We start from the raw sequence: 14,322 nt of genomic DNA on the forward strand, positions 1-14,322 counted from the left end.
AATGAGTGAGTTCCACAAATTTCACTCTAAGTTTATTATATTATTAGACTCAAAACTCATAACAAGTTCAAACCAGCTTTATGTGGCCACAGAGGGTTTTATTGTTTGAGAAGAATCTGAACACCCAGCAGGAAACAGGGGAGACACTACACTTTCAACCCAGTTCCCATCACTCATAATTTCAAACCCCACTACTTCCCACAGTCACAAGCTCTGCCTGTTCCTGAAGGTACTTGAGTTTGCAACATCTTTTAATGGTCACACTTGAAACATCTCATTGCTTAATAAGTCTGAAAATTCCAGGAGAGCACAGGTTGTATTATATAATCCCTAGCATGACTGGTTCACACTCACAGGGCCCAGTACAATAATGTATGCATATTAGAAGCTGAAGAAATACAGGTGGAGTCATCCTACACAAGGCCATAGAATCTATTTGGTTTATTGTCAGACTGAGGGATTGTATGACTCAATGAACAAAATGCAAGATGTCATCATGCACTTTGCTTAACTTCCCCAATGCAATGACAAATTACTTTCATGATGACAAATTTTCACTATGAATCCAGCACTCAGCAGTATCACACACAGTCTATTCCTAGAAGTCATTCCACTGAAACATGTGTGATATTTATCTCAGCTCAAGGTACTATTTAAAAGAATGTCACTTCCTGGAGGAAAATGAACAGGGATGTTTATTTTGGGTGAGGGTAGAAGTGGCTTCCTAAAAATGCTATTTACAAACATAATATTGCAATGACAGGAAACAGAGCAGGAAGCATCTCTTCTTGACCTAAACAGGAAATACTGAGCCTCATCCCAACTTCTGCCAAAAGACCTTAGTTGTACTGTCACTCTACTGAAATGCTCTGAGTTCATTTTTTTCAAACCCTCTGGAGCAAACAGTTGACAAACCAGAGCAACAAGTGACAGAATGATAGAAAGACCATGTGATTTAGAGACAGTTCACGCCATGGTTTGGGAATTGGGACATTCATTTACTCTGACATTCATTTACTTTTTTAAGCCTCAGCAGAAAAAAAGGGGGGAAAATGAACACCTTTTTTCCTCAAATAATTAAATTAGAATAATGACAGCTAACACTTAGTGAGTTCCTATTTTGTGTGAGGCGCTGATTGCGCATACTGTAAATATGTTAACTCCTCTATTCACATTATGAAGTTAATACTCTTATAGCCTCTATTTTATACAGGACTCTGAGGCACAACAGGGTTAAATTATTTGCCCAAATTATTCAGCCAAGAACCCTCAGTCCACACCTACACTAAAATGCCCCTGTAAGGCACCTGATACAGGGCCTATCAAACTGAAACATTAACTATGGAATGAAAGAATGAGAGAAAGATAGGGGACAGGAAGAAGGAAGAAAATGTTTTTATTTCATTTCTTTAATGAGATACCAAGTATCCCAAAGTTAAGATTGTAGAAGACTGTCGCACTCTCAAGGCCCTCAGAATTGTCCCTGTCCTAGCCTCCTCTGTGGAATAACTTAGAGCAAATTACCCTTTACATCCAATCAGACTAGGTAAGACATAGTTTGGCTGGTTCAAAAACATTCTTGATCTATCACAAACCCAAAAGGCCCAAGGCCCATCATGTTTATTTCACCTCTTCAACTTTTGTGCAAACTCTGTGCCTTGCCAGAGGCCCCCATTTCCTTCTCTCATTTGCATCTCTGAATCCTAGTGACTTGGCAACCTGGCAGCTCCCAGACCCCCTTTCCTATTTCCTATTTCTAAGCCATGGTGCAGCCGAACCCCCACCCAATTTGCTAATCCCTACCCTTGTGCCAACATTTCAGAGTTTCTAGTATGGAGATGAAGATTAGCTTCATGTGACTCACACACACATACACACACAGCCAACCCAGACATACATCAGGGTATATCTGCCTGTGCTACTGGCACACATGGTCTGGCACACACACCACAGACAAAGCTGTAGTGACCAGCAGCCACAGAGAGCAAACAAACTCCAGCAAGTGATTCTCACTGGTAGAGAAGAATGTGTTGTGTTGATATTATTCCATGGGTTATAGGGCACTTTAAAAATAAACCACAAAAGCATCTCTTAAATAATGGTTACCAGAGGAGGAAGAAGAGGGGAAAAGAGTGAATTGGAAAGGGGAAATGGCACCAGAGCTTTGATGATGGCTGTGGTGAAGCTTTAACACATAGTGACGTATGAAGCTGTACTACTGAAATGTATATAGTATTGTAAACCAATGGTAAATAAATTTAAAAATGTATTTAAATAAATAAATAAGAAAAAATTACTTACATGAGTATTGAAGACACTCTAAAAGATACTGAATCCCACAGCCATCCCCAAAAGAATCCATGTGCACCAAGGACTTGTCCTAAGAGTGACTCTGCTTTTTGACAAATTATCTAGTTCTCAAGGTAAACTAAACCTAGGTTTTTATTATGTTGGTGAACAAAATAACTGTAATGATGCCCCAATACCAGTCTACAGGATGGAAAAGCCCCGCCCAAGGGTACCATAGAGTTGCAGCTTTTCTGACTGTGAGCAGGGTTCACAGAAAGATTTTTTGTAAAACATATCAAGTGAACTTGCAGTTTTTAAAACTCAAGTCTCATTCAGAGCCTCCAGGCTTTAGCTAAATTTAGGCCAAACTTTGGTGGGGTGGTTTTGTTTTTGGAAGGTCCCATGTTCCACAAAAATGTTCCCAGGAACCTCTGCAAATCAAGGCCCTGTGATTTGCACTCAAAAAATATATATTTCAAGCTTTGGCAGATCTGCGACCATGAAAGTCAAGAAAGGAATAATAAACTGAAGCAGAACAGGTAGTAACTTTTACCATATTTAATGACATAGATCTGTCCAAAGTTAATATGAGCTCCAATAAATCACAAAATTCTTTGCATTATTTTTTCCTCCAAAAGCAAAATATCCCAACTTCAATCCAGCATCACTTGTCAAAACTGAAGTAGTTCCTTGAGAAATAATAAGGTAAAAAGGAATAATTTAAACAGTTAAGCAAATCAGGTTTAAAAAGTTTAAGAGGCCCTCCACGGTGGCGCAGTAGGTTAAAGCACAGCACTAAGAAGCTAACGCCACTTTAGCATTTTGATCCCTGCCCCGGGAGATGACCAGATGGCCCGCAGACCTCTCCTGACCCGCCTGCTGCTCCCTGCAGCAGTGTACTTTGTCAGTTGGCCTGTTCTGCCCCCCACTCTGTCTCTGGTGAATCCTCTCACCCCCCTGCACCTCTGGCCTATACCCCAGTTCTCTATGCATAAATGTCTCAAAAAAAAAAAAAAAGTTTAAGAGAAAACAGATTTGTTTGTAAGAACAAAAATTATTTTACATAAGAATGGGCATTTAAGAGCTTATCTTAAATAAAAATAAAGAATTAAGTTCAAACCATTTAAGAAAACTTAATAGTGAATGCATACATTGGAATAATAAGTGTCATGGAATACCAATTCATTAGACTTGATTTCATTCAACTGCCTGTATTCTTTGTAAGTGGCCCTCTTCTAAGGATTGTATCATCATGTTAATATTATAATGTGTTTCAAATTTTTTGATGATTACTTGGATGTCAAAATAACAAAACTGTAATTATAGTTTCAGTGACAAGAACACATAAACAAGGTATAACAAGGATGTTGCCCACCCTTCAAAAGTGGAATGATTGTTGTAGTATGTGCCTTTATTTGGCTGAAATTCTGAAAAAAGGAACAAGTGAATTTTGTTTTCTCTTTGGTTTTGGATTTTTTTCCTGCCTTTATTTTTAATTTGTTTCCCTAATTTACTAAAGTGAACTCATTCCTGTGGTCATGACAAAAGAAGAAAACTTGACTTTCACTGAATCATGTAGAAACTAAAATGTTTGCAGGGTATAGTAGAGAAAATGCTGTGATTAGAGAAAGAATGGAAGCCAAAGTTTTCATTTCAGGCCCCTTTCTTCCAAGTCTACACCCATGACAGCAGCTGTGCCTCTAATCTTGCTTCATCCCATCCCATCCTCTCCGGACTCCCTAAGGCTGTGTGTGTAGTTCATAAAGGCACCCTTCTAACTAATTTAAAACCCTACTTGGGCAACTATACTTGCAGAGCTTATTTATACAGAGTAATTCTTTCAGAAAAAAATATTTGAAGAAGGTTTTGTTCCTCAAATGTATTAAGCATTGTTGGGGAAAAGGAAGGATAAGTGATGAAGGAATGGCTGAACCACAGTCCAAAGAAATTAGTCTCTTTACAACTGTTGCATGAAATTCAACCTTTGAAACAAGATCTGAATTGGCCAGATGTAATGCTTCACATATGTCAACTCAAACATTAAAGAAAATAACAAATACAGATTTGCAAAAAAAAAAATTGAGTTGACCATCTTTTTCTGGAGCATTTATCAGGTTTTTCCTCCAAACAGCAGCTTCCCCTAGTGCATGTAAAATGTAAGTTGATTCAGAAACAGGAAGGAAGGGAGGGAAGAAGGGAAAGAATGAGAAAGGAGAGAAGAAAAGGGAGTAAGATTTTTCAAGAACACATCCATAGTCAAAAAATTAAGAACACCTGAAAAGTCAACCTTTTGTTAGAATTCTAAGATGTACTTTGCAAATGAAAAAAGCCTGTGGTACCCAACTACTGTTATTTTCAATTTCAAGCTCAAAACAAACACACAAATGAACTAAAACATAATTTCCAGCTTTACAAGAAATATGAGGCCCAGAGAGCAAACATTTTAATCAATGACTCTTACCTGGGTACAAAACACTGAGTATAGGGTTTAATTTAAAGAGAGTTAAATACCAGCGATTCAATACACATGACAATAACGCTGTTCACTTCTTTAAGGATGCGTCAGTTGACTCAGTGACTGAGTTCTCCATGATGCTCCTCCAACTTTCAGCTTCCCCTGTGAAATGTGAAATTTTGCATATTGCATGCAGTACTGAGACAGAGCAAAACTACCAACACAACCTAGTGCTGATTTTGCACTGCCCTAATGGGCCTGTAGCTCTACCTTGGGTCACATGGTTTCTGAACCCCTTTTCCTTCATCCTCTAACCAGAATGAGATGACTTAGGTTAGTGACTATATGATCTTGGGCTAGTTATTAGGCCCCTGCTTATATCAGAATGATGATAAATCCACCACTAGTGTTTTCAGGAGTTAATACAGTCCTTGGCACATACTGAATGTGCCAGAAACTGCTAGATGGTATTGAGTTCAAATGTGAAACATGCCCCCACCAAGACCACTCTATGGAACAATTCGTTTTTAGCATGGAAGGAGTCTGCTTAGGATTAGGAGTATTCAAATCCCCATGCTCAAGGAACTGGCAGCCTACTGCAGGGATCCTCAATCCTAAATGGACTAAAGAACCAGAATCTAGTAAAGAACTTATATAAAAACACCAGTGTTGGAATCTACACACAGAGATTCCAGTTTAAATTGATCTGGAGGGAGACTGAAGAAGGATTATTTTTCAAACCATCCCAGTAATTCTAAAGCTCAAAAATCCATGACCTTTTTATGGTAAGGACCTACTTTTTCATTTCTCTACAATTCTTAAGGCTGCTAAGAAACTAGGTGAAGGAAAGCTGGTAGTTGGTGAATGAGCAGAAGGGAAAAAAGAAGGGACAGACTTGGTGTTCCGGAAGAGAATTAGAAGACATATGGTGGAAACCCGCAGGGTCTTTGCCAAACAGCCCTCCTTGGGAACTGTCTGCTGACTGAAGAGGCTGTCTCTCACTGTGCCATTTTAGTTTGAACTTGCTAGTTTGGATCTTCCCTGGATACACAGAGCTATTTAGTATCTTCCCAATTAATGCCTTGTTTTCTTACAGCCATGAAAACCTTCACTAACACATTGTTCCATGACCTCTGCCTCATCAGGAATCCATGACAAAGGGGATAAAGCAGAGTGTGGTATGGAGAGTTTGCTGAGAAGGCCAACAAGCATTTTCCAAACCATCAGGTGGGAACTTGTGTTAAACAGGAAACCCACTTTCGAAAACAATATCCTAACTTTTCCCCCTGCCTTCTCTCTATCCTTTCACATCAGTGTCCACATATTGGCTAGTTTAAGGTTTTATATAACCTGATGTTACCTTGTTGAAATTCAATGCAATTTGACACTTGGTAATTATGTGGGCCCTATTCCCTAAGTGGTAATTACGTGGGCTATGTTCCGTATAACCACCTAATAAATGCCTCTATGACTGCTCTGGCAACCAGAGATTAAGTGGCCCAGAATCTGTCCTTTAATCTACCAAGCAGAACGTTCTAAGGTAGAAGCCTGCAAAATAGGCGACTATAATGCTGTCCTCCACTTTCCTCTCTGCTGAAAGCAGTCAGACAAGGGAATTTTCCCCTAAAGCATAAATTACCCTTGAGCCAGACTTTCAGGAGCCTAATTATAATGGAAACCTATTATGTCATTCAACACTCACTTATTGTTTAAAATATACAATGATTTTGAATTTGCTAGAATGAAGGACCACATAATACAACAGCATAGGATCCTTGTGAAAACTTTAATGTCCCCAAACTGTGTTTACAAATAAATTGTGTTATACTTTCTGCAAGACAGTGACATGGAAAGTCATGAGACCTGCAGGAGAAACAGAAGTGACCCAAGCAGGATCAGGAAGTATTCCAGATAGAGAGCAACATGTGCAAAGGCCAATGGCAAGAAAAGTGTTTATGTTCAAGGACCTGAAAGCAGGGCCATTAGAAGTGGGGGGGGGGGAGAAAGAGAGGGGGAGGAAGGGAGAGAGAGAGAGAAAATACAAGAGAAGGCAAGATGACTGGCAGACCACATGTATACTGTGCAAAGAAAGAACATGGTTCTTAGGTCTCCTCTTCTTACATTCTCTAGTTTCTTAATAAATATCAACAGGAAGAAACTAAAATCATTTTAGCAAATCAAGAAAAAAAGAAGCATTTAAGCTGCTTACTTACATAAGCAACTGCTTAAAAATATCTGTCTTCATGCACTGGGTATTTCTTCACAGGGTATCTTGGTCTTTCAAAGATATCATTTACTTCATAGATAGAATCTTCCTACAAGAAAATAAATCCAGCAATTCCATTATTCAAAATGTAATATATATCAGTGATAACCAGGTGTATAGTTCTGCATGAAATAGATCTGCATTCCACATGTCATAAATGTGGGGTTCACTATCTTCCTTTCTTCCTCTTTCTTCTTCTCCTGCTCCCTCCCATTTCTTTTCTCCCACCTATTCCCTACCTTCTGCTTTCTCCTTCCTTCCTTTCTTCCTCCTGCTCTCCTTTTTCATCTCCTGTTTTTACATTTTCAAGGGATTCACTTACTTGAAAGACTGAAAATTAACAAAGTACCCAGTGACTTGTTGGAGAGAAAATAGTATTAGGGTAACCAATATTCAATTATGAGTGTCATCTTATAAATCTAACTATGCCAGTATTTTAATAAATCAAAATGACCCATCCAACAATATGATATAGCTAAACACACAACTGGTGCACTATTAAACTTTCATTTGAATTATTTTAAGATGGTGACAGGTTACTTAGCTAAAGGCTATATACCTGTGGTGACACAGTGCTAGGAATATCTACCTTTGGATCAGAAACACCCTCCACACCCTATAAAATTCAAACAGCTACAAACACCTTATTAACATTTAAGAAAACCTTCCTCCATGTTGTGGCCTTATATTGACCAAATATACAACTGGGTTGAGATTCCTGTGGACAATTGGAAGGGGTCAAGTTAAATGATCTTATCTTGGTCCTTTGAAAGGACCATGCTCCCCCCCCAACACACACACTCACTTCAGACCTCCCAATTATCTGTACTCCTGATGGAAGCTCCACTGTCTCTTCCTTGGGGATACCTGCCTTGACTCTCAATGAATTCAGCCACTCCCTTTCACACACTCTTTGGTCATCATATATCCTCCTTGGTGAAGGTTACAAATTTATACTTACTGATTGTTTCCCCCACTAGACTATTAAAACCCAGTTCTCATATAGTTCTGTCAGCAAATATCTAGTTTTAGCCGAAGTCCTAACCTTGTTTAGGTATTTCTGAGCTCTGTGGGATGTTAGAAGACTGCATACCCTTTCATGGATCTTCTTCCATGTAGAATGAGAACTGGGGTGGAACCTGCTTAACAGAGTAAACAGGGTGAGTATTATGCAGCCACTAAAAAGAACACTGAGAATATTTATCAATAAGGTACATTATTTATAACCTAATAGTAAGAAAAAAGTAGCAACATGCAAAGTAGTGTGTATAGGTTTAGTAAAGCCACTGCAACCACACTATACATGCTACCAAGATGTTAAGAATATTTTGTGTTTGGGTGTGGGGCTGTGAATGATCCCATTCCTCTCTGTACTTCATGGTATTTGTCAGACAGTTCTCTAAACAACAAAATCCTGCTTTGATATTTATAATTTTTTATGATTTTAAGCAAAAATAAAATTAATTCAAAAGCTAATTCCAACTCTTTATCATCAAAAGGATTTTATGTTATAGGTCACCCAGACCCAAACTTAACCACAGGGTTTACAGTATCTTTCAAATTTCTCAAGCATGAGGAATTTTCTCCCTTCCATAGTCCTCTGCCAATACTGCTGCTCTGCCTAGAATGTGGCCGTCATAACCCCCATCATCATTCACGTTAACTACTACCCACTCTTCATAGCTCAGCTGATTGCTGACTTCTCAGGGAAGATCTCGTGAGTTCTTCCTGTAGAGGAATACAGCACCCCTACTGTATGCACTGGTATCCAACTATTTCCCCATTCATAGCAATGCCGCTAGTGGACATTTAGCAAAAAGTGAGGCAATATCTGTCTCTACCTCTAGTTTGAGACCATTTAAGTTCAGGCCAGGGTCTCACAGGTATTCAACACCAAAGTAGCTCTGTAATATCTCTTGACTAGTTTAATTCATTCATTCATGTTCAAGAAGAAAGTGGGTACCAGTTCCTAAATTCTGGGCAGACTTACTGATTTGATCATGAAAAGTACAGATATTGTTTTCTAACAGTGACTAAAGAATTTTAGAATTTTGATAAATGAATTCACTAGGATAAAAATCAGAAACGAAGGAACCTCTGAGAGTCAATCAAGTTGTGAATGTAGCTACCATGCTAATGAGCTCCTGTAAGATTACCCCTTTGCTTAGTTGGGGGTACACATCCAGACCACCCATCCTGGTTCTCTTAACAAGTACATCCTGCTGCTTCCAGAGAGCCAAAACCAAGAGTATAGTGAGATCTACACAAATCTATTAACAATCCAGAAACAACTCCAGCAAATGAAAGCACCACCTAAGGCACTACCATGTTTAAGGAAAGACCATGTACTTCATTTCTATACTCCTTTAAGAATTTTCATGGAGAAGGAGCAGAAATGCTTTGAAGCTGTAAAATACACATTTAAAAAATTGTCACCAACTGGATACTAAATGCTTTTCACAGACCTTGAGTAACCAGTGTCAAGGATCTCCTTCCTTCAAAACAACTATCTTAAAAATATTATTTTTATGATGCTACTTCCCTACAGTATAAATATCTAGTTGCCCTGGTTTACACAAAACAAAGGGGGTCTCACAAAATGCAAATTTCCAGGGCTAAAACCAGGACAGCTCTGAACAAATCAGATGACCTTTTGATGACCATGTTGTTCTAGTTGCTGTTGATTGTGGCCTTATTTATAAACCCATAGTCCAACTAGGTCAAAAGTTGTCAGTTTAGAGTGACCAGGCACAGAGAATTTGCTTACTCATCACAGAGAAAGCTCTGATGCAGCCAGAGACCTTATCCTACAGTCAACTGTAATAATACTGTGACTAAATTTGCGAAAGCTCACTTATGCCTTCCAACAGAGACAGACTCCTTAGTTTAGCTTCCATAGTCTCCCTCAGACCCTTCAGTCTTGGCACCCACTGTTTTCCCAAACTTGTCTAACTGCTAGACTTGACCTCCATTATTATATCATAATCCTTCCTCCCATTAATCTTACCACAATCCACGACCTTACCACAATCTTTTCCAACTACTCTATCATGACAAGGGCCTTCTCAGAGTCCACATGAAAATTCAATGTTCTCTATGAAACATTCAGATGTGCCTCCTTCTACCCTTATTTTCTGATAGCATTTTCAGAGCTCTGTTTTTTTTGTTTTTTGTTTTTTTTTAGCCTCTGCTATGTTGCAAGTCCTGATCAGGAGAAATGCCTTAAATGTTAGTATTTCATTTCCATTTCTAGCAGGTTGGTTATTAATCCTGTTTTCCCTCTGATGTACTCTTCTAACCACAAAGATTCCACACCCCCATGCATCCAGTTCCACCCCCATTGATACTGAGTCAATAATGTGAGGCAATTCTCTAGTGATAGAGAGTCACTGACCTGTTGCATAAGGACACTCATGAAAGGCTTGTTTAATTAAATGTGTAAACCACCTAGCAAATTTATTTAAAGATAAATGAGGCCTTCCTATAGCTCCTTATTCTAGCTCACCTAAATCTGAATTATTTTTCTCTTAAGTACATATCATTTACCCATCTCCTATTTAGTGACATGTCTGCCTCGTCCTGTAGCAAGTACCTGGAAAGTAGGGATATATCATGATCACTGTACATCTCACATAATAACTGCTCAAGAAATGTAAACTAAATTCACCACCACCACCACCACCATCCCCCAGAAACCTTGCTATGCTAATTATAAGGCATTTGGGTGATGTATAAAAACAAGGTTCATGGACAAAATCCCTGGGCTTTAGAACAGAGAAATATTTTTAGAACAGAGAAATAATTTATGTCTATAGAGTTTTAGAACAGAGAAATATTTTATGTCTGTAGAGGGTGAATCTTAGATCATCACACTCATTTTACAGATGAGAAGTCAAGGTCTAAAAGTAGTAGTGTGAGATCACATAGCACTTTAGAAACAGATGAACTCTAGAGCACTTCTGACCACCACAAGCTGGAAGATTTTTTCCCCTTGTCCAGTTAAAAAAAAATCCATTCTCTATTAGTCTTTATGTCTGGGATAATCCTCCCTGCTTTCCTAACCTGCTGAGATCCAGGTGAGTACAAAGAAGATATAGTGGGGCCCACCCTGGTGGTACAAAGGGTTGGGGTACAGCACAGTGAAGTTGTCACAGCCATTGCAACACAAGTTAGATCCCTGGCCTGTTGGGGTGACCCACATGATATGGCAGACTTCTTCTGGCCTGCTAGCTGTTCCCCTCAGCAGTGTATTTCAGTCAATTGCCTTTTCTGCTCCCTACTCTGTCTCTGGTGAACCCTCTCATCCCCAGTATCTCAGGCCTGTACCCCAATTCTGAATGTATAAATAAATAAATCCTAAAAAAAAAAAAAAGAGAGAGAGGATACACTGGATGGGATGGAGGCCAAGCACAAAGATGTATAAAGGTGTCCTGCCCTCCTATCTCTGGGTACCAAAAGCAGCTGCTTTTAAGTCTATATTATATTATTTTCTTTCAAAAAAGTAACTAATCCAGACCTTACTACTCTTAAACAGATTTTAATAAAATACATAGTTTTATTTCCTTAAGTCATGATTTAAGATTTTAATATAGAGGTGTTCTGTCATTTCCAATAAACACTAAGAATACACTGCACTTTATTATTCTGCCTCAAATTTAATTTAATTCGTATTAGAATTTCAGGGCACTTTTGTCTGGGATGTATTTATTGTAAGTTTTTTAATGAGCAATCATGCTATTTTGTTACAGGGATTTCTCTTCTTCTTATCCCTAACAATGCACAGAAAGGCACATAAGCAAAATCTTCATTCAAAACAGATAATATAAAAATATTATCTTCACTACCACTTCTCTGGGGTTGACGTGACCAATAGTCCCAGTTTGTCTGGGCCTAAGAATACTAGACTGTTAGGATTAAAATCTGAAGAATCCTGGGCAAACTAAAGGACTTCTCACCTTACTAGAGAGTGGTTTAGAAAATAAAGATCTGGCTCTCCATCTCTGTGCTGACCTACAGATCTATGCAATCATATTTTATTTTTGGTTTTGTTTCTTTTATGACAATATAAACAACCAAGAAACCATGTCTAGAAAAAAGAGAAACTACACCCACATGTTAACAATGTTTGACTTTGGGTGGCAGGACTATGGGTGATTATATTTTATTCCTTTATTTTTTTTTTCTATAACTTCTAAACTTCTAAGGTGAACACTTTCATAGTGGTGAAATGAGAAGCATGAGCGTTTATACTATGAGTTAAAAATATACAACGCCTACCCCATTTCCAACAGAGTATCAGAATATGTCAGAGAAGGGCTCAACTCTTACTTTGGATTTACAGTTTTTCATATCTAGGAGTCACTGGCTAATAATCTTAAGGAAGAAAACTGAGGGAGAAACCTGGCTTTGGTCCCTTGCTGAGCAAAGTCCCTGACCTTATTCCTTGTTTCTTAAAGTGCAGTGCATGGGCCAGCAACATCAACATCACCTGAAAGTTATTAGAAAAGGATTCCAGGTACCACCCAATCCTCCTGAATCAGTATCTGCAATATAACAAGGTCACTCAACACAGACCACAAAGTGCTCTTCAAGCAAGAGAAGGCTGTTTGCTGCTGACCTTTCTCGGAGAAGGGGCTGATCCAGAAGAGGGCTGGGAGACCTGGAGTGTTGGGAGTTGGCAAATGAAGCTTCCTGATGGAAATCGGCTTTCCCTTGGTTACTGTAACTGGGCGAAGGTTTTCCAGACTTACTTGAATCTAAAGTTGATGGTGATTCACTCTTTAAAATAATCCGTTCATCTGGCTCTTTGATAACCTGAGTGACAACGTGCATCATTCCTCAGTGGTAGTTTTTTGTTCGATTAATTTAGAACTGGGGGTGGGGTAGACAGAGAAAAGGCCTGGGCAAGATAACAGAATACCTGCCCAGAGGATCTCCAGCAATAGAAGATGGCTAGAAGCAAGGTCACAGAAAGGTAATGAAACTTCTGCATGTTTGGCACATTTTGGCAAGACAAAATAAACTGATGCTCTGCACTTGATTTGTGAAGATTAGGGATGTTTGGGTTTGGGGGTATAATTTAATAGCAAAATATTTAAATGATATAAGAAGAATAGTATACCCTTTAGGGGGGGCATACATCTATTCTCATGCTATAAGATAGAAATGTGTGCCTTCACCTTGACAAATTAATCAAGTTTGAAGAATGTGTGATTTACCACCTGTATGTATAAAGGTATTTCATTAGAGAAAAAAAACAATGAAACTTCCTACTGACAACATAGGTATTGAGTTTGTTATCTTAATACACCCTCACCCTAAAAATGAAAAGAGCTTAAGTAAAGGGGGATGGTAACTAAAAGTATAAAATGGGGTTTGGGTACCTCTTAAATTCTAGTTTAACTATAGCAATTCCACGATCAACACTACCTGGAAATATGTTTTCCACCATTCATTGGGAAAATCAAAATACTTGACAAAAGAGCTGCAAATAAATCATTGTAAAAATGCTACTTCTAAAATTACCTTTACGTTAGCTGCAAGGCTGTCAAGAGAAGAAGCTACAAGAAAGAGAAACAGATGTTTGGATGACTCATTATACCAGTTACCCCTAAAACTGCAGTTACATTTATTTCACAGCAGTACAAAAATATAACACAATGAATGAATAAGAATTTAATTGTCCCCTTATAAGTTACACTATCACTTTTAAGTCTCCCTTCAGTCACTCAATTCTATGAAGTTTTCTGTCCTCTTGAAGTAATCACACTTATTGAATGACAGCACATGTGGATACAGAAAGGGTAAAGAGGAACTAAAGTGACCAGTAAGTTCAATAACTCTTAAACAGCCTGAAAAATTCATATTTTCCCAGATGCCTAGAGCTTAAAAGAAAGCCATGTAGCTCTACTATAAATTTCAAACTTGTGCCTCTTCTGACAACCTCCCTTTTATTCAGTTTTTATAGAATCCTATTTATGCAGGAAATCTTGAATATACTTTTCCAAGATACACATAAATCTTAAGACAATGAATACATAAGAACTCAAAAACAGTGTGGCAAAAATGTAAATTATTATGATTGCCATAAATTATCATAATAAATGAACAGACCTAGTGCAGAGAAGTGTAAGAGTAACTAGGGAGTAATAATATAAACAGACAAAACCAAGACTAAATTGACTCCAGGTTAAATATATATATATAGAGGGCCCTCCCTGGTGGCGCAGCGGGTTAAAGCACAGCACTGAGAATCAAGAGCTACTTCCGCATGAGTTCGATTCCCGCCTGCCCCGGAGGTGACCACATGGCG

General features: G+C 38.5%; 1 protein-coding gene across 1 annotated transcript in view; it reads right to left on the reverse strand.

Moving 5' to 3' along the window:
* Positions 1 to 6,955: 6,955 nt before the first annotated feature.
* Positions 6,956 to 14,322, reverse strand: part of SPATA6L (spermatogenesis associated 6-like) — a 41,707-nt gene continuing 34,340 nt past the window's right edge. The window contains exons 6-9 of the mRNA XM_004677637.2: positions 13,536 to 13,570; positions 12,628 to 12,824; positions 8,056 to 8,149; positions 6,956 to 7,059 (exon numbers count right to left, since the gene is read on the reverse strand). Coding sequence (XP_004677694.1) covers positions 6,970 to 7,059; positions 8,056 to 8,149; positions 12,628 to 12,824; positions 13,536 to 13,570 — 416 coding nt within the window. The 3' untranslated portion in view covers positions 6,956 to 6,969. The remainder of the gene's footprint in view (positions 7,060 to 8,055; positions 8,150 to 12,627; positions 12,825 to 13,535; positions 13,571 to 14,322) is intronic.

The sequence above is a fragment of the Condylura cristata genome, unplaced genomic scaffold (genome assembly GCF_000260355.1).
Source record: "Condylura cristata isolate star-nosed mole 26May11 unplaced genomic scaffold, ConCri1.0 scaffold00006, whole genome shotgun sequence".
NCBI lineage: Eukaryota > Metazoa > Chordata > Mammalia > Eulipotyphla > Talpidae > Condylura > Condylura cristata.